Raw genomic sequence first — 20,189 nt, 5'->3', positions numbered from 1 at the left:
AAATCCTGTCCATGATATCCGCAATGGTTTGCTGCCAATAATTTGTTAGTAAATCCTAAGAAAACCAAATGTATTAAAATTCTCGTTTAAATTGTCTCAATACAAAAAATACATTTGTCTAGCATTATTAATACTTACAGTATAGTATTACTAGTACTATACAAGTTTATCTTTTGTATGATAGTCTATCCAGCATTTCCCTAAACACAGCGCCACTTTGCACTTCTGGCACATAGACATCACTAATGTGCGCTTGCCAGTAGCTACGCAACGTCTACAGCGCAGCCTTTGGTGTTTTATGGCTTTGCCTACGACATTGGCGGTGTGAGTCGGAAAATGGTCTGGTTGGCGGTCGAGGCGTACATCGGTCGTATCCTTGTTGGGTCGGAACACAAAGACGGGCTGGCTAATCCTAATCAATAAGTCGGCCAACGAGTATCTAAAGTCACGGTGACTCTTCACGGTCAGCGAAGGATTTTTACAATAAATAATGTAACTATTTAAGATGCTGGTATTTAAAAAATGAACGAACACTTTCATGTACCACTTGCGGCCCCTTTTTCGTTCAATGGGAAAATTGCTAAGTTTCATGTCCTTTAAATCTACTCCTCCCATGGTTTTGTTGTATGTATCAATCGCAACTGGTTTGATTAGCTCTTGCCCTGACCGCCGGCCAACAACTTGCTCGTTACTATGATAGGTGGATATCACCGTTACTAACTTGACATCCTTCCAAGCAATGACGGCGATATCTCCGCAGTGGCAAGCAACTTGCTGGCCTCTCTGCATCCTCTTCTCATCCAAATTCTTAATTGCAAGTGGTATCTGCTGCCGATTCTTATTAATCGTACCTAATACGTCCGTTTGCCGTTTCTTCAGATATCTGGTTAGGGCTAATTGATTATACCAATTGTCCATAACCACCAAATGTCCTACGTCGAGAAAGCCATCCATGAGCTCAAGAACAACCTTCGCACTTTTGTTATCGAACCCATGAAGGGCTCCTTCGACAAAGCTGGAGTCTTTTCCGGCATATATTATCGTCCGTATTAGATATCCTGTTGCAGCTTCGCATAAGTCGAACAATTTTAGTCCGTATCGTGCTGCTTTGCTGCGTATGATCTGTTCCCAACTCAACCTACCTTTCCACAGTAAAAGACTTTCGTCAAGTGAAAGTTCGCGCTGGGGGATGCAGATTTCCGCAAATTTTTTGTTCATATGGTCCAGGATTGGTGCGATTTTTGTAATTTTCTTTTGATACCCGCTCAACCCGGTCAAAACATTGTCGTTGTCCGAAAAGTGCAAAAATCGCATCAATAGCTGGAACCGGTTCTTTGACATCAATTTGCGGAAATCTGGCATCCCCAGCGTTCCAGTCGACCAATACTCACTTAACCGGGCCCTATGGTTCAAAGACATATAAATCATAATACTGAAGAGCCTCCTAATCTCTTCTACAGTCGTATCTACCCACAAATCTAAATATTTAGGCAAAGCGCCCAGTTCCGACATTTTAGCAATTGTCTGCCAGGCATACAAGTTCGTTTGTTCCACAATCAATGAAATTATTGTTAAATCCCATATGGCGTTAAATATATCTAAAATGTTTTCCGTCGGTATACGCGGGCCCGGGTCCCGCGTGTACTGCTCTTCTTGGCCCGAAAACGTAGAGAAGTCGTCGGACCAAGAAAAGGAAGCGTCGAAATCACCGGCTGCATTATCCTCTCCTGTGGCTCCATCCACTCTACCCTCGACATTCTCTTTAGTCTCCATTTCGCCGACAATCGTAGCGATGGTTGAGACGCAAGAAATGGCCTCCACCTCTTTTCCTCCTCTAAAACCGCCACTTCTCGTAATTCGCAGATAACATCCCGCATATCCACTGCATAAGGCTGATTCATTTCCTCCTGATCCGAAGAGCTCGAGTCTTCCAGCTCACTCCCAGAATTGCTGAGGCGAGAGTCTGCTATTAGACGCCGAGGCTTTTTGGATGGCCCCGGTACTGGAGATCCAGCCGGTCTGGGGTGGCCACCTCCGGAGTAAATGTCTGTGAAAATGGGTTGCCTGAATACCACACCGTCACCAAATTTTTATGGCCTCATCACAACACATACACATCCATAGAAGAAAAAGAAGCAAATATACCAAATATATATATATATATGTACATATACACCAAATATAAAATATATAAAATATATTATAGTAGAAACAATTAGTCATTCCAACTTTTTACAAAATATATTATGCATTGTAGCTAGCAGCAAACTGTGCAGGTATTACTTTAAAAATATCGTTAGTGGTTAGGTTAGGCACGCAACGTAAGTGTCGGATTTTATAAATCCCTCGTGGACATACAACGAAACACTCGTGCACATGCTGGTGGATGTAACATACCATACGTGTCCTGATCTTCTCTCGATTGCAGTAATCAACTCCTAAAAAAACAATCAGTTTCATCAGATAGCTCAGGATATGATACCCTAGTAGATTCATAAATTAAAATAACTAACCTTCAGTTGTTTCGTCCAAGGTGATACTTCCAACAACACTTGGTCCCCAGAGCTCAGAATTACAGTCCCGCCAGGAGTCCGGGCGACCGGCAGCGCCATAATTAATGTATTTTCCTGAGATGACATCTGTTACAACAAATGGTTTTCTATGACAAGGATCGAGCGATTGCTACTATATAGTAATAGATAATACTGCCTAGGGCTTAGTGTTGCATCAAAACTACTTTACTAAGTTCAAATTCGACTGTCATAGCATTGTCCGTTCGCGAGATCCCTTACTCCTTTCCTGGTTATCATCAGTTCCACAAGAATAATATCACATGAAAGTTCTAAAAATTACTTTGCAGCACAAATTTGCGTCTGTGGGACACTACAAGTTCGAGAAAAATAGAAACAGCCTGTACTAGACAAACGTCCAACCGCCATTTTGAAACTCACAAATACATAGAAACTTGAATTTGTAATAGTGTGGGTGATAAAACAGCCACTTTATATTTATAGTTGAAAAAGTAAATATTTTTGGTGTATTGTACGGAAACAAAAACAAATATAAGTTCTACATGAAGTTCGTAATAAGAAAAACTAAAATTTCTACAAAAAATTCAAATATTACTTGTTGAAAATTTATTACGGAAAACGCGTGCTTTAGACCTAACTTTGAACCATTGATTGCATCATTTAGTACTAATCTATAAAGAATGAAAACTACAAAAAAAACAATACTTACTGTTTTTTTCACAAAAACCGAAGTTTTGAATAATTCTCAGACGTTCCACACACAACGCGTACTCGTAAACGGCATCCGCACTCGACTGGTCGTAACGATTTTTTTCCAGTGATGAGACTGATGACGATGAGTTAAAGTTTGGTACCAGCCTTTAGGTTATTTCATTGGCAATCGAATAAAAGCGATTCCAATTGAATATAAACCGTGTAGCCTCAGTAAAAAAGTTTTAAGTTGGGTAAAATTTCGGTCGCAAATGTGTGCCTTTGGGAAACTACGGTGCACGTAGTCGCGGGCTCAAATTTGTGCTCGTGGGAGATAACGGAACAAAAGGCGCTGAAGGTCGTGGGAGCTTCGTAAATGTGTTTTGGGCTCAAATTTGTGCCTTTGGGAGAGGACAGATTTCGCATACAAAAACTGTCGATCGCGAGCGTCAGAAGCGTTAGACGGCGGTTGAAGTATGATATTACCCTTGTGCAGCCATTTTTGGAGTAATGCGCTTTCATACAATAAGCACTTGTTTTTTTTTTACGTATATTTATGATAGCAGAATAAGCCACCTTTCGTCTCATTACCATCTAATGACATTTGATTTAACTACTTGATCTATGCAAAATAAATATTTTAACCTATAAATAAACGTTTTATTTTACCTGCGGCAGGTCGCTTGACAGGCTTCGGCTGAGCGGATCCGGCGGCGGTTTACTGTCGCCTTTACCGGCATTTGGCGCTACCTTCAGTTTGGTTTCCTTCTTGGGAGCCGCCACTTTCACTTTGATCTCAGCCTAAAAACAGAGATGCAGAAACCGATATAGCCTAAGATCCCGCTGTAAGATTCTGTAGTCTTGCCATGTTGACATTCCATATATCGACGGGTCTCTGACTCAACCTCATATATAAAATTTTGAAATTTGAATACCCTTTTTAGAGAAGTCATAATGTTATGTTTGAGATAGCTCTTTTTTTTCTCTGAAACCATTTAATTTTCAGAATTGTTATAAAACAAACCTAACCTAACCTAACCTATAGAGTTGATGGATGACCATTTAAAAAAATATGAAAAATGTATGGTTTCAGCGGACTAGCAATAATTATGACAAACATTACATTATGACTTATAAAAGTATGGCAATCGAAAGGATCCCGTTTCAAAGAAATCATTGCAACATTGAATAAGGTTTTATCCTGGTCGCGATTCAGTTTTCTCGCCTGTATCCATCTGATATTTGATCGAATTGTGACTTGAATAAATGGTAGGGTTACACACAACGCCGCAGCAATAAACTTTCCTTTTTGTGACTTTTTTTAAATGCGCTCATTTGTTTAAAGTAAAGGAAGCTCCATGAAAATAGATGGGAATCCAAATAAGTGGAACAAAATAGGATGCCACCGCTCATTCGATGCTAAGATGTGCGGCAGACTGAGAAAAGGCATCCTACATTTCTTTCTAGTTATGTAGACACTTTGGGCCAACGCTCTGCAGAATGGGGGGATGACCAAAGCTGAGATGGAGGGATGACCTATACAGTTACTACGGTGGACCCGAGCTTTTGATACGCGAGAGTGGAGCAAGAGAGGAGAGGCAACAAAAAATCGGCCATAAAAAAAGAGACATCTCTTTTCTATGGCACTTCATTTACTTACCAAGAAATGAGTGCAAATGTTCAAAAAAGAAATAGTCGAAAATAATTATAACACAAGTATTTGCAGCAAGATATCGTCGGTTAGCAACCTTGTGTCGTTGTTAGAGCCCCTGAGTAAGACACAAGTACAAGTCACATTTTGATTAAGTGCAGAATTTTACAGTGGGATCCTACTTAATATGTATATTATACAAATGTTAGGTCAAGCCACAAAATTTAGGTTACTAGCGAGCAATGCTACCAACTAACCAATACACTACTGGCCAATTTATTCGACTATCAATGCTTTCCAGTTGTACCGCAGATCGTGACACCGCGTTAATCAGCTACTATTAACGTTGTCATAAAGTCTACTCAGAATTAGTGGACATTGCAAACAAACCTTTTAGCCGATATTTCTTAATTAATTATCATTATCACAGCTCTTCAAAGACTCCTGAATACATGTGATATGTCATCATTACACAATTAAATATTACCACATATTACTAAGTCTGGATAAGTGAAGAAAAACCATTTATCTACACCCATATAATAACCATATAAACCATAGATAATGACCAGCATTACGACATTGGATTCTATTATGAACACGGCTGTATCGTAATGGTCATTACATCATTACAGCACCGGGGTGCGCTGCGCCGCGCGCACGAGGAGGGCAGGTCGTCGGGCGCGCAGCTCGTGGGGCGGACATACCTAGTTCTCGTTAATGCAGGTCATTCTCAATGGTTATTGAACACATGATAGAGGATTTAATATATGGATGTAGATAAAAAATTGTATGCAACTGTACGGAATTAGGCCTTAAAACACTCATGTGACCCTATTATGAAACGAGGCGTAGTACCACACTCGTATTTTAAGGACCCTTATTACGATACAGTTGCATAAATAACAATAGTGTTGCTAAACTTCAAACTCAAATATGTCCAACTGTAAGAGTTTCAAGATTTTGGTACAAAACCACAGGCGTATTTTAAGATACCCCTATTAAGATAGAGTTGCATAAAAACATGTGGTTCCGTGCTAAACTTCAAACTCAAACATGTCCAGTGCACTTTGTTCAAGATGTTTATGAAATCAATGAAACGCAAATAAGGAGAAATTCCCTTAAGAAGGTAGTGTGGCATATCCGAGTTTGAAAATTACAACATGCGTTTGACATTTTTAAAATTCTATTATTGTCCTTTTAAGCTTTATTAAGTTACCATATGAAACGAGTTTAATACTAAGATAATACCTTAAAATATGTGGTTCCGTGTTATAAATTTAATTTAAAATACTTCATGACTTTTGATTCTGAACTTAACGAAAATCAATGGTACGCGTTAACAAACGGAGAATTTCTTATTTAAGTAAGAAAAATGTTTGCCTCAGATCATAGACCGTTAAGCAATGAGCGTGAATTGACCTGTCCACAAATTCTATCTGATTAAACTTGACTTTTTAGATTACAAGAGAAAGTTAACTGAGAGATGCACTTAATGATTGTACCTTATATCGTAGAACTTTGAAAAAATTGTAGTTATCGGATATCCTATGGAACAAAATTGAATCTGCGCGCAACGAAAATTTTATAAGGTCCACTCAGAAAAATTATCTACTTTGAGATAAGAGTTTTTTTTAAAGTAGTGACGATATCTCGATGGGACGCCCTCCCACGACCCATAGGACTCACGCCCGACTGTACAGTCACCAACATCAATATCTGACACAACAAAGCGAGCATAAATATCTGATACGACCCTATTTCTAGGGCCCGTAAGACGTGTCAGATATTTTGCACGTTCCGCTGTGGCAGATACAATACAATACAATGACTTTATTGTACACCAGAAATAGTAAGCGATACAGAAAACAGGAACACAGAGAAAATTACAAGGTAAGCAAAGGCGGGTATACTAACTATTGCAGGTGACTGTAAGACATCGCTAATATAAAATCCATCGGAAGTTTGGACCTTTCCTCGTATTGTGCATCCTATTTTTATTTATAAATATGCTTTCCTCGCCGCTTCGTCTATAATGATCAGATATATAAGTCTTTGAAAAAAATTACATTTCGCCGGGACTAAGAGCCTCCGCTAACTCCCGTGGGTGCACTGCTTGGCGCCCTCACCCAGTACTGCTCTGTTATATGACATGAAACAAGCACGCCGCGCCAAGCCAAGCCATGCAACCGCTCGAATTAGAGGAGGGCCTAAACATTTCTAATAATATCATCATGCCATAAAATGCTATCTTTTACACTTTACCTTCTCAGCGAACTCCTTGATTTTTTGCTCCTTGAGAGGCTCTAGCTTGCCGATGTGCGGTGCGATGTTCTTTTCACCGACCAGTTTCGTGGCAGTTCCTAGCGCTTCCGCCGCCGCGTCTCTGACTGACGGGTCTGGAAGGACCAACAAACTTTTTAAGAACAGCAGAACAGGGGCAACACAGTTTTGAACCGGTCATTCGCCCGTAACCTGGTCACAAGAAGTAGGTGAGGTGAAATGTTACTAGCAAGGTTTAAAGACAACAAGTTAAAGATTGTTTGCTGGCTGTATTTTTGTTAACTACACTTCCGACCTGCGGAGATGATCCTGGCCGGACTACCAGGATGTCACTGCGCGATTATTGTATTATCACTAGATATACATCAGAATGCCAAATTTAAACTCACTCGAAGTGGGTCATAGGTCAAAATTCAGTTGTAAGATTCGACCCGAACATACATAAAAAATGTACGTAGCAAGTGAAATAAAAGCTTGTAAAGTACATACCGGCACTCTCCATCAGCTTAAGCAGCCCCCCTACATACGCCTTGATGAGTTTCTTGTTGAACGCGGCAGGCTGCGTGACGCACAGGGCACGCGCTAGGAACACGGCGCTCTCCGCCTTTATGGAAGGGTTCTTGTTGTCAAACGCCGCTAGCATATCCTCCATTATTGCTTCCAGGTTCGTCTGTGGACCATTTCATTACGTTAATACAATTAAAATAACACAATACTTGAGTACAGTCGCACCATTTGATTCCTGACCCACCGTAGAACGTTCTCACAGTAAGTGTCATAATAAATTCCCTTGTCAAGCAATGCCACTTATGATTTTTCTCTACGAAAACGTTCCACAATGTACATCTGTTTCCACTGGTATAAGAAACTTTAACCCTTTTTAGATTTGTCTTATATGGATACGGATATACAATAATAAAATAAAAAAAAATACAATAAAAAAATTACACAATTATATGAGTAAGGTGTTTAAGCCTTAGTTTGTAGGTCTGTTGTTTTTTTTTGTAATTTTTATCGTATTTTTATTTATTCCTATTTGTATTTTACTTTTACACTTCCTTAAAAATCCAATATCCTTAACCGAAACCGAAACTATCGGATAATCCGTAATAATTTAACATCTGTAACCGTATCCGAAACCAGTATTATGTTTGACATATATCCGTATCCATATCCAGATCCGAAATGTCATCCATAACATCCCTGGTTAAAACCAGCACTGGTCTTCCGCCGGGCCACGGGCCGGGGGTATTTATGCCCTCGACTGTACAAGCGACTCCCGATAACTTATACCCTTACCGATGGATAAATAGCGTCAATAGCCTCTCTTAGTGCAGTGACCACGTTAGTTTTCTTCTCTTTGAACTTCTCTAATATAGCTTGCACGCAGGCGGTCGCGTACGGCTGGAACTTGTTACGGAGCCCGGACGCCACGGCCGCTAGCAGACGGCCGCCCAGCGCTACTAGCATCACGTTGGCGTCTTTTGAAATCACCTGAAATATTGTTAACAATTATTTATTTTAATGTTCTCAATATTATTTATGTTAGTTTTTATCTGCTTAATTTACAAGTGTGTGAAATTCGAATTGGAGACGAAGTAATAGTGCACACAGCAGGAAACGCGGAAGTACTCGGGAAGCATGAACGCATTAGCGAACTGCGCACCCGCTTCCTTTTTGATTTGTACTCTATTGTATATATTTCGACGTAAATATTGCATGTTATCGAAAAATCTCATCCCTGCGCACCTCTTTGATTGAGCTCCAGTGGTTTAGGCTGTGGGTTGTGTCTGTCAGTCAGTCAAATCACTCTTCAATAGTTATAGATAATTGTCAGTTCCATTTCGTTCATCGGTTATACTGCAATACCGCGTAACTAGCATTTTCCATAAGGTATAATTTTCACTGCACTAACAGTACTGACATTGTATTGTTCTGACAGTGAAAATTATACCTTATGGAAAATTTGTAGTCTCCTCGTGATCTTAATGACGATTTGTATAAACACATTTTCATTTTCATTTTCATCATGTTCATCTAACAATAACCCATCAGTGCGACCTGCCAACTGTTAATAGCCCTAAGTGCCCAGTTCAAAGCCATACCAATTGCTGTGAATTGCGCCATGATATTTATTTATACCTTCTTCAAAGCCCGGACAAGATCAGCATAGTCCCCAGGTTCCAACCTCGGAGCTGTTTTCAAAAGGTTATCCAGTGCATCCAGTGCCTCCTTCCTCTCTTGCCATTTGGTAGCTTCCAGCTTCTCATAAAAGTCCTTGGGGAGCTTGGAAAGGATCTCCACAGGGTCAAGCATGTCGAAGGGATCCATCTCGACGGAGTCGCCGCCGGCGGCGTCCACATCTTCGTCTTCTGCTGCACCTGGATTTGAAAATACGTTTATAGTTATTTTCTGCCGTTATCCCGATTATATACTAGCTCACAACTATTACCACGTGGACTACTCGTGACCATGGCCACTGCTATGTGGCTAAAACGTCGAGGTAATTATTACTCGTTGTTAGTGTTTCGCAAGATGGTTATGTACGAACCGCAAGGGTGTTAGTACTACCTACTGTTTTTAGTTACCATCGGGCGCATCAGCAGAGGGCGCATCCCGCACCCTGTGTTGTTGCGAACGCAGATACCGAGTCGGTTGAGCGCCGCCCGTAGTGAACGACTCTCTCAACTCCTGCTGTACCACGGCTTGGAGGGAAGCGATATGTGGCTCTATGGCCGCGCCTATCCATCTGTGGGTTTAAAAATTACTGGTACAGTCAACAGCATTAATATCTGCCACAGCGGAGCGTGCAAAAATATCTGACACGTCCTTCCGGCCCTAGAAATAGAGTCGTATCAGATATTGATGCACGCTTGTTGTGTCAGATATTGGTGCTGGTGACTGTACAATCGTATAGGGTGTTTGACACCAATAAAGGATTATTACAAATAACAATACCACAGGATATGGGGACAAATGGCAAAAATTATTATAGGAGGCCAAATTGCACTTTATGTTGCTTAGCCAGTGCAGTAAGTACCTAAGTAACCAATTAATTTTCAACATGAACTGTATGAATAGATAGTAAACTTATTTTTAATAGCTTTAAAATAAATAAATAGTTAATTGAGCTCATAAAAAACTTAATAGCGATATCAGAGAGAGGATTTTTATACACCAAAACTACTACTCGAGTTACAATAAATAGGTAACTATGTAAACAAGTGGACACATTAACCGGGTCACCCGCAAACGTGTTAGTGGCAGTCACACATCGACATCTACCTGACGGTACTAAAGCTGTTTGCGCGATGCACCAAGTGGCCCACGGGCCTGGGTTTAGCCAGCCTTGTTTTAGAGGGACAATGCCAAAGAGTATATAATAATATAGATAGAATCATTGTATCAATAACAGCAGTGAAGAAGTACTGTATTCTATTCTATGGACTGACAAAGCACTGCTGTTACAGACGGCGTTATTCCTTCCTACTAACCTGTGCATCTCGACAACAAGGCCTTTCATCTCATCCCTCACTCCCTTGTCCCTGTCAGCCAGCAGCACCGGAATCTTCTTCACCATAGGTTTTATCGTGATCACTTTATTTCCAAACTGCTTCAAAGCTGTGTGCAGCGTCGTCACGCAAGCAGCCACCACTTTGGGATTCTTCTGTTCCATGCCCTTCATTAGTTCTTCTTGGACGATCTCATGTTTTTCGATTTCTACGTACATCAAGGTGACCTATGGATATGTTTATTTATTTTTATTTATTGATAAAGGGAAACAAACAGCAAAAAAATAATAAACATGAATATTTAAATTGAAAATACAAACTGAAATATAGATGCACAGAAAAAACAGAAAAATAAGACCATCACTGGGAATCGAACCCAGGTCCTCGGTAATCCGTACCGCGTGCTATACCGCTACACCACTGATGGACCATCATGACCATGATGACCATGATGGACTGATGGTGGTGTGGACCTGGGTTCGATTCCCAGTGATGGTCTTATTTTTCTGTTTTTTCTGTGCATCTATATTTCAGTTTGTATTTTCAATTTAGGTTTTACGGGATGACCGTAAAAGTAAAAATTTGGAATTGAAATAAAAAATACAAAAAGATTCCAAAAAACCAATCTTAATGAATATTTAAATTTAGATAACACAAAAGCCAAAACAGTTTCCACTAATAAACTAGTATCAATATGGTATCAGAAAAGACTTATATAAATTTGTATAATATAAATTAAAAAAAAAAACACAATTTTGGAAAGTTTCCTTTGGCACATCAGTAATAAAGTCACAATTCGCTTCTAAATGAACCCTTTGTCAACTATGATAACTTCTTGCAAAGGTAGTGCCACCAGAGGTCACGCGCACAAGAACATGTCATGTAATGACAGCGGGATATTGACATTCACTCAGTCATTTCATCGATTCTCCTTTTATGCAGCTGTGTGTGTAATCATTCACTTGAACTCTCGTGGCACTACCTATAGTAGCGTGTCTAAATCGGCGGGGCCTGAGAAATGTAAGAAACTATGTTTGATACCTGCAGAGCCAAGTCTTTGGTCTTTGTCTTGGGCGCGGCGAGGCACTTGGTGACGATGCCGGCCATCACCTCGCCCGTGGTCTTTCCCGCATGCCCGCAGTTCTCTACGAATACTAACGCTGCTTCCAAACCTGCAAGTGATGGTAACAACATTAATAGTGAAGCGTTACAGAGATTGCCAAGTTCAAATTCTAACCATAATTGTGTGTAACCTAATTGTGTTTGTATGTTTGTCCGTCTTTCACGTCGAAACGGAACGACGTGATTTTTGGCATAGAGATAGTTTAGGCCAGAGAGTAACATAGGCTACTTTTTATCCCGGAAAAATGTACAGTTCCCGAGAGAACAGCGCGCGTTAACCCGCGGGCAAAAGCTAATACCTTTAAACGAGCAATTCTTGTATATTTATTTATTTCGGGGGTCTCGGAAAAGGCCTCTATAAAGATTTCGATGAAATTTGCTAAGAGGTGTTTTTGGGAGGCGAACAATCGTTTTAGCTCAGCCTCAGAACAGAGGTTAATAGTTCTACAAAAATAATAGAGAAAATATTTTGAAGGGAGGAGAAGAAGCCCGAGATTGAAGTTTTTAACCAAATGAGAAGTCAAAAGACTAAAACCCTACCGACAAGAGTGCAATGAACTAGCTAACCTTTAAACTTAATCCTATTTTATCCTACTTTATCAGCTTATCCTATTCCACCTTCCCAGTCGCCTTTGCCTGCACGCTACCAACACGTGCCCACATTCGATATCTCTAATAAGATTCCGCCATACGGTGAAGTTCACGTGCAATACGTCGGAAGCCATGTACAAAAGCTGAAATATTTGTATGATCTGCCACGTGGGAGTTAAGAGGATTAGGTCTTAGTTTACGCTTTGGATGTGGGTTTTAAATCAGAGCTGAATGACAGACTGGTTTATTGTAATTAAAAAAAAACGTGACTAAGAGTGAGCTATAGAATAGGGAGGTAAGTTTGCAGACACATAGGTACTCGATGATCATAGAGGGACAAGGGATTTTCGAAATCACCTTGGAATTGGAAAATAGATTTTTATTCCTTCGCACCGAACTGTATCTCCGATTCTAGGATGTTCTAGAGATTAGAGAGACGTTTTTCGTTGGAAAGACGTGCGTTGTAAGAGCCTCAGATCCTAAGACATCCTACAGCGAGTAAAATTGTCGCTCCTAACGTCACTGCAACGGGAGACCGCCAAAATAAGGTGGCAGGGGGACAAACAAGTTCTGACAGCGATTTTTAAGATTTAGGCTGCTCAAATGGGTATCAGGCAACGGATACATACTTATATAGATAAATACATATTAAACGTCCAAGACTCGAGAACAAATATTCGCATTATTCGTACAAATATCTGCCCCGACCAGGGATCGAACCGTAGACAACTGATGCTGATTAGCTTTTGATGGCTTTCACAGCTTACTGGAGAGGGGGCGAGCTGCCAAACGGGTCGATCACCAAAGGGGAGTTTTAAATTAGCGTTAAATGACACTCATACATATTGAGCCGACCTTAGATTCTGGACGGGTATTTTATTCTACCAATTCCACTATCTTTTCGGAGAGTCATGACTGAGAAGAAATGACAATGTTGAGGTCTTATTGGAATCTAATTTGAAAATACAAACTAAAATATAGATGCACAGAAAAACTAGAAAAATAAGACCAGCACTGGGAATCGAACCCAGGTCCTCGGTATTCCGTACCGCGTGCTATACCGCTACACCACAGCTGGTCAACGGTACACATACACAGAGCCACGCTTGGAATTGCTTGGAGTCACGATTCACCAGTCTCCAATGCAAAAAAATATTTGATGGCGAGAAAGCGGTGTAGACAATCTCGCTCTACTTTAATCGAGGGTTAAAGCCGGCGCTGCGTAAGTTCGTCTTGACTTTGAAAATCTCGAACGCTAAACCTAGCCACACTAGTCAGTATATAACTTATATACAATTGATTACTGACAAAATGCCTAGACGAGGAATGTAAACTACAATCAATTATATATTTACCACATTGCGCTACTGCAATACCCCTATGGGTTGTAACAAGCTTTCCATTTTCTAATTTAGATAAAGAAGTACTCGTACTACACTTCCAAAGGTAATTGACGTGTCTTTAGAAAATGTGTTAAGTTTTTGAAATTGGAAGCTCTTGCTAAAAACTTCGTTTCAGTCCTTTGACGACTTAACAGTATTCTGGGGCGAAAAGGAAATTACTGAATTTTGAAAAGAGTTCAGCAGTTTTAGAGACGACTCCCCATTCAAACAATATACAAAAACACTTCATGAGCACATCACTTGCCCACCAAGCCACTCAAGAATCTTACTTTACTTAAGTTCTTCCAATCTCCTCATTTTTCATTTGATCTTAATGATCGGTAAAACATCTTATATCTTGTTGAAACAAGCATAACTACAATTGAGGACCCATTTTTAGGTCAGAAAAGTTCCTTAACAGTCTATGTCATTGTAGGATTTTGTAAAATCATAAGACCTACTTTTAAAATGACCGGCGTTTACTACACTTTTATTTTGTGGCACTGCGGTAGTTGGCATGAAAAGTTGGTGTGTAGCTTAATGCTGCCCAACCAAATACAACCTAACTAAATCAATACCAATTACAAGAAAGATTATTTTATTAACCCATCCGCCATAATTGCTGTATGCTGCCTCGGGAAGACATTACTCCAGTATAGTTCAATTGAGTGTAACCATGTAATGACCAAATGTTGATTTGATGACTTAATGCACTCAGTTCAGTCAAGCAAAAGATGAACAGTATAAGTTAAACATTGCCAAAGTGGTTCCTTTTGTATTTAAGCCGAGTAGCAGTCTTAAGGATAATTATCAGAGTACCATCAGAATCACTCTCTGTCACAATTAATATCTTTCTGTCAAATTGTACAGAATGAGAGTAGAAAGATATGGTGATTGCAAACGCAAGCACCCGTGCGGTAGACAATACGGTCTCAGGACCGGCCTGTCCATCTAGACGCCCATTTTATATAAAAAAAAATGTTTTGTACCTATCATATTCTAGTAGACATCTTTTTATTATTATTATTATCAACCATCAGTCACCAGACTATAATCAGATTTTTTCAGGGAGAAGGTAGCAATGACATGGTGGTCCATACACCCCTAATTCTCATAGTGAATCATCATGATGGATAAAAGGGGTTTCATGTTGGTTCATACACACACTAGATCGGGGAGTTGGACTCATAAAACACTACGTTTTTGCAGAACCCACTTTAGAACATAGGTGACTCAGAAAATTTGTCAATTACAGCTTTTGATTGGTTAGGTTGTTGAGTCACAGGCTTGGGGTTGACGAATTTTATCTATTATCTAATCTAATTGAATATATGGTACAGTCAGGTATAGAAATATGTAACAATTATCATAAAATAACCTAGGAATCTTTTTTCCGCAGTCACTGTACACTATTTTACAAAACATGAAAAAAGACACATACTTACTTGCAACAAACACAATACCACCACGTCAAGCAGCAGTATATAACCCAATGATACATACCTTTTTCCTGAGCCACAGCATTGCTGTCAGTTACAAATTTCTTGATCAGTCCAAGGTACTTGTTCCATTCGGGACTCTTCTCATCGTCAATCTGGTTGAAAAGTTTGATGGCCTCCTCGTACCCGGCGACACGAGCCTTCCACAGCTTGTGCACACATTTCTCGTCTGTCGGTAACTTCTTATATTCATTCTCATCCTCCATTTTGTCAAATTGTTACTTGCATATAATATTCCGTTTTTGTTATCTGTTATATGAAAATAAATTTTAAGTCTATAATGTACAATATAATGTATTTGTTCATTATGATTTGTTAAATTTTTAGGGCTAAGTCTATGAATAAATAATAAGTCAGGAAGCATGACTCAGAAATTCCACACAAAAAGAACCTAATTTATTTAGGAACTAATTTGGCCCCTACTAATGCTGGTTATATAATTTACTTGATGTAAAAAGTATATAAATGCTGAAAATAAATTGATAGGTATACATATTATGTTGTACTTCATAAAAATAATAAGATGATCTTTCAAATAAAATGCTGTTTCATTTATGTAAACTGCTGTGCTTATGTGAAAATAGAAGCTTGATTTAAATAAAAAAGTGTACCTCTTTTTTATTTAAATCAAGCTTTGGAAAGGTATGATGTGCGTTATTCATTATTAGCTGTGCAATAATAAAAATGCTTTACTTTAAGATAAATAGCAGTACACCACGAATTTAACTTGCGATTTATTATGTAATATTTTGAGTGGAGTATTTTGCTGTGCAATCAGTAATTTTGATGTGAATTCGGATTTTTTTGGATAAATAAGGACTTTTTGATGTGCATTTAAATACTACCCATTATTTATTTGATGGGTTTTCATAAATATATTTTGAAAAGTTTGGGAGTATGTGTTATATGTATGCATGTGTTTGTTAGTTTTTTATGCTAAAATGGCTATACCAAATTGGATAATTTGTAATTTTGAATGATTATGTAGATATAGCAGGATGTCGGGAATAACCCATCGGCTACTTTTTATCCTGATATTCCCATAGTATCTTTGGTATATTTGTACAATCCCAAAATCTTATCCATAAGTCTAGAGACATGATATTTTGCATGTGTATTCGTGTTCATCATACAGGTGTATCAACTATTTCTTGTTATTCTGTCCCATCAATGAGGGGACGAAATTAGTACAGTTAAATAGAAGAAATGTTGTGTCACATTATACTAACTTGCTTTTTAGATGCCCAATATTATAGAATGGTCTTAAATATAAATGGTCTTAAACTAACACAAAAATGCATGTTTGGCAAATTTTAATCCTATAAACTTATGGTTTAAAGAGTGACTCAGGAGAATGTACAGTCAAGGGCAAAGATTGACAGGGCCAAAGTTGCAAAATATGTATAATAATAAGTGCATTAAATCGTGTATTCTTTGCCCTTGACTGTAACGAGTGACAAGAAAAAGTTGATGGACCCATACAAAGTAAATAGTGACCATGATGCAGTTTTTGGGAATGCTTTAAAATTTATCTATCAATTCTGTTGCACTTTTTTTCTGTTAATGGACATGGTACATTTTAAAGAAGAGGGTCCCCCACAATAGACATCGGTTTTTTTTTTTCAATTTCTGATGAGTAAACATTAGTTAACAACTACCTATTCATCTATATTTGTTCACTTTAATCAGGCAATCAGTTAAATATCAAAATCTCAAATGGCCGTCATTTTATTCAGAAAATAGTTCCACTCCTTTGTTGCCCCAAGATTTCCAGACCACTAAATCCGGCCCTGAAGACTTGCCCTTTAATGAGGTCAAATAAGATAATAACAACGCTATGTATGGTGACCTCTGACCTTTAGGAGAGGCAAGTGACAAACTTTGAACCTTTTTAAAAGCTTTCTTTGAACTTGCTTTTAGTTTTGAAAAGTTTTAGATGTTCGGGTAACAAGAATGTGATCCAGTTCGAGACATACAATGAGGGCTACCGTTTTCGCGCTCACCAGTTGGCGCCACTGTAGACAGGCAGGAGCCTGAAGTTAGTGGCTAGTTTGTTATTATGGGTGTAAATATAAAATTTACTTTTAAATCATATTTAATATCTTAAAACCGTACCATAAAAATATTGAGCATGCCACGGTGTTGCGTAGCATCGTTTTGTTTGGAAAAAAGACAGGACATAGGTCTCTGAACGACAAAACTGTCTCACAACACAGAAATTCATTGCCCCGTAACGCATACTTGCCATAATTAATTTTAGGTATTGCAAAATATTTACAAATTTATTCTAATTATAAATAAACCTGTGTAGCTCACCCAAAAATGGTGAGATGTGACATTTTAAAGACCTTTTGCTACACTAGCGCCTCTAGCATCGAATTCATACGCGATAGCCCTCATTGAGTTGTACATAGAATAATAATATTTGCCTATCTTCTTAATAAATTTTCTTCTCATAACTAGGTTAGCCCTTTCGAACCCAGCCAATACGATAATGCGGTTTAATTACATTTGAATTTAAATTTGACATGGATTGTACATAACGAGCGTAACGATTAACAGTCGGATCTACAATTTGGCCATTTTACGATTATTACGTGAAAGTCAATATAAAAACAGAATATTTGACTTTGGCACAAGTCGATAAGGTCCACTGTCATAACTCTTACATTTGAATTTTGAACTTGACATGGATTGTACATAAAGCAAATTGTCGTAATTTTTTTCATACTCGGCTGGGTTCAAAAGGATTAGCTGGAAGAGATTCCTTTTTAGAGATAATTTACTACTTAATTACTAAAGGGAATAAAAATAAAACTTTTTGCTCATTTAGAACAACATATAATCCAACTGAATTAATTTTATAAAGCATGTTGTACTTAAATCAACTGGTTACTATAGCATTGTGAGACCCTGACCATAATGCATAATATAAGAACCAAATAAGGTTTATACTTGATACTTATGCAGTTAACTACATTTGCATGACCTTTTTTTAGTTGCACTTCAGTGGAGTTCCCATTGAAGGTCAAGAAAGATAATTACAAGTTAAATAAAGTTTAAATGCACACAATATGCAGTTACGACGCGTTGCAGATGTTTTTGACTCATTAATATTACTTGACTCATGCATTGACAAAAGATCTGATGTTATTCTTAATTACATGTTTCTACCACTATTGTCGCCTAAAGTGCCCGCTTTCTAAACAAACAGTGCGTGTAGGCGGCACGATATTGTTCGTTTTATTGACTACTTACCTTACCACTAAACGTGAACAAATCGTACGTCTAAATCACGGCAACACCTTTCCAATATCGAATTCGTGAAATGGCCACCTGACCGATGTAGCGGAACTAATAGTTAATCGCGAGCCGGTTCAATTATAGCCGTGTCCATAATAAAAGAAACTGGATCACATCTAGTCGCCGCGAACGCCACAAGCCACAACGGTCACTTTCATTCCGATACAAACAAAATTCGTCAAATGTCAAGAAACTTACCGTTAAACAGCTGTCCTCACTACGTTAAGTTAATCAAACCATAAAAATTAATCTTTAACTGCATAAACCGTAAACACTCACATTATCTAGCACAAGATATATTCGTAACCGACAAAAAGACGAGATTTTTTTGTATTCCGTCGTCGTTTTTAGAATTTGCGAATGAAAATGGACGGGAGGAGAATAATGTTACCAGTGCCTATATACATAATCCCCCAGTTATAACATTCCAATTGGGAATATTACTGCAATTTTCTGCCATCAGAGTGCAGCATTACCACAAAACCGTAAACAGTTTTTTGAGGACCTTAAATGCCTTAATATCATATTATTTCAATTTTACTTTTGGAAATATAGTTCTACCGATACTACTTATCGATATTTTGTTACTAGAGTTTGGCTAATGAAATAATCAAAAGTGGTGTGCGACAGATTATTTTTACCATGATAAGGAAATTCAAACAAAAACAAGGAAAGAGGGAAGCCTTGTTCAAACTTCTTGTTGTTGTATTTAATTTTTAGGTTAGTAGGCATGGCAAATTATTTTGATAGTTATATCCCTTTCAGAACTGGTCAATACAATTTTGGTTCTTAAGATTCACTTTTTCTCAAAAATATTCGTATTAACATTTTTATGTTCAACATATCGTTTTAAATAGTTACTTATTTTCCAATAGACATGCGATAGACAGAGAAGACACGCTTCTTATGGCTAAACGTCGCTTTTGTACGGCAGAGACGCTTCTATACTTCTATACCACGTAGCGGTATAGCACGTGGCGCGGAATGCCGAGGACTTGGGTTCGATTCCCAGTGCTGGTCTTATTTTTCTAGTTTTTTGTGCATCTATATTTCAGTTTGTATTTTCAATTTTGGTAACAATACAGTAATTTAGCAGTGACATTCTGCTCATCCTGGCCAGGATCGTATCCGTAGAAGGGAACTTCTCAAAAGTTGATGGCACACACAAAAGAAATTACTTACATGATTGTTAAATTTCAATGACAATGCGTTTATAATATGATATACATCACCTGATGCTGCAGCCAGGGTCATCTGCTGATGACGGAACTTCTCAAGGGCTGATAGCACAGATACGAAATTTTACATGTACGTTCAACGAACTGACACGATTACTTTGCTCACCCGCGACCTTTATGATAGCTACTTTTATGCATGAAATCACACCAATCCATCTATAACCACCACCTCATTTCACTGACGCGTTTCTTGCACAAGCAAACGTATCATAAGATCGCGGGTAAGCAAACTAATTGTTTTGGTTCATAGACCTATGCAAAGTAACGCTTGATTCAATAAATAATAAGCGTTCAGTTTTGATGTACACCATCACTTGAGAGACTAAAATGTACATAAAGTTTTTAAAAATATGAAAATAAAGTTTTCAAAAACAAGCTATAATTAAA

At 38.5% G+C, this 20,189-nt stretch overlaps 2 protein-coding genes across 2 annotated transcripts in view; both read right to left on the bottom strand.

Annotated features, from left to right (window-relative positions):
* The window catches only part of LOC141435781 (protein mini spindles-like), a 164,313-nt gene extending 145,358 nt beyond the window's left edge, over positions 1-18,955 (bottom strand). Inside the window, exons 1-9 of the mRNA XM_074098600.1 lie at positions 18,763-18,955; positions 15,266-15,510; positions 11,709-11,839; positions 10,650-10,894; positions 9,744-9,904; positions 9,298-9,536; positions 8,455-8,649; positions 7,645-7,825; positions 7,138-7,271 (exon numbers count right to left, since the gene is read on the bottom strand). Of these exons, the coding sequence (XP_073954701.1) occupies positions 7,138-7,271; positions 7,645-7,825; positions 8,455-8,649; positions 9,298-9,536; positions 9,744-9,904; positions 10,650-10,894; positions 11,709-11,839; positions 15,266-15,467 (1,488 nt within the window). The 5' untranslated portion in view covers positions 15,468-15,510; positions 18,763-18,955. The remainder of the gene's footprint in view (positions 1-7,137; positions 7,272-7,644; positions 7,826-8,454; positions 8,650-9,297; positions 9,537-9,743; positions 9,905-10,649; positions 10,895-11,708; positions 11,840-15,265; positions 15,511-18,762) is intronic.
* Positions 2,022-4,174, bottom strand: LOC141435831 (uncharacterized). The gene is made up of 5 exons (XM_074098661.1): positions 4,157-4,174; positions 3,891-4,022; positions 2,514-2,639; positions 2,398-2,438; positions 2,022-2,047 (listed from the first exon to the last, which is right to left on the bottom strand). Coding segments are annotated over exons 1-5 (318 nt in total). The 3' UTR covers positions 2,022-2,046.
* Positions 18,956-20,189: the final 1,234 nt, after the last annotated feature.

This window comes from Choristoneura fumiferana, chromosome 15, assembly GCF_025370935.1.
Source record: "Choristoneura fumiferana chromosome 15, NRCan_CFum_1, whole genome shotgun sequence".
NCBI lineage: Eukaryota > Metazoa > Arthropoda > Insecta > Lepidoptera > Tortricidae > Choristoneura > Choristoneura fumiferana.
This window is presented reverse-complemented; position numbering and strand designations above follow the sequence as displayed.

Bases quoted from the DNA above. Each gene is read 5' to 3' on its own strand.
- LOC141435831 (XM_074098661.1), bottom strand. The intron at 2,640-3,890 runs GTAAAATAAAAC...TTGTTGTAACAG, and splicing joins TGTCAAGCGACCTGCCGCAG to ATGTCATCTCAGGAAAATAC. The intron at 2,439-2,513 runs GTTAGTTATTTT...TTGTTTTTTTAG, and splicing joins CTTGGACGAAACAACTGAAG to GAGTTGATTACTGCAATCGA.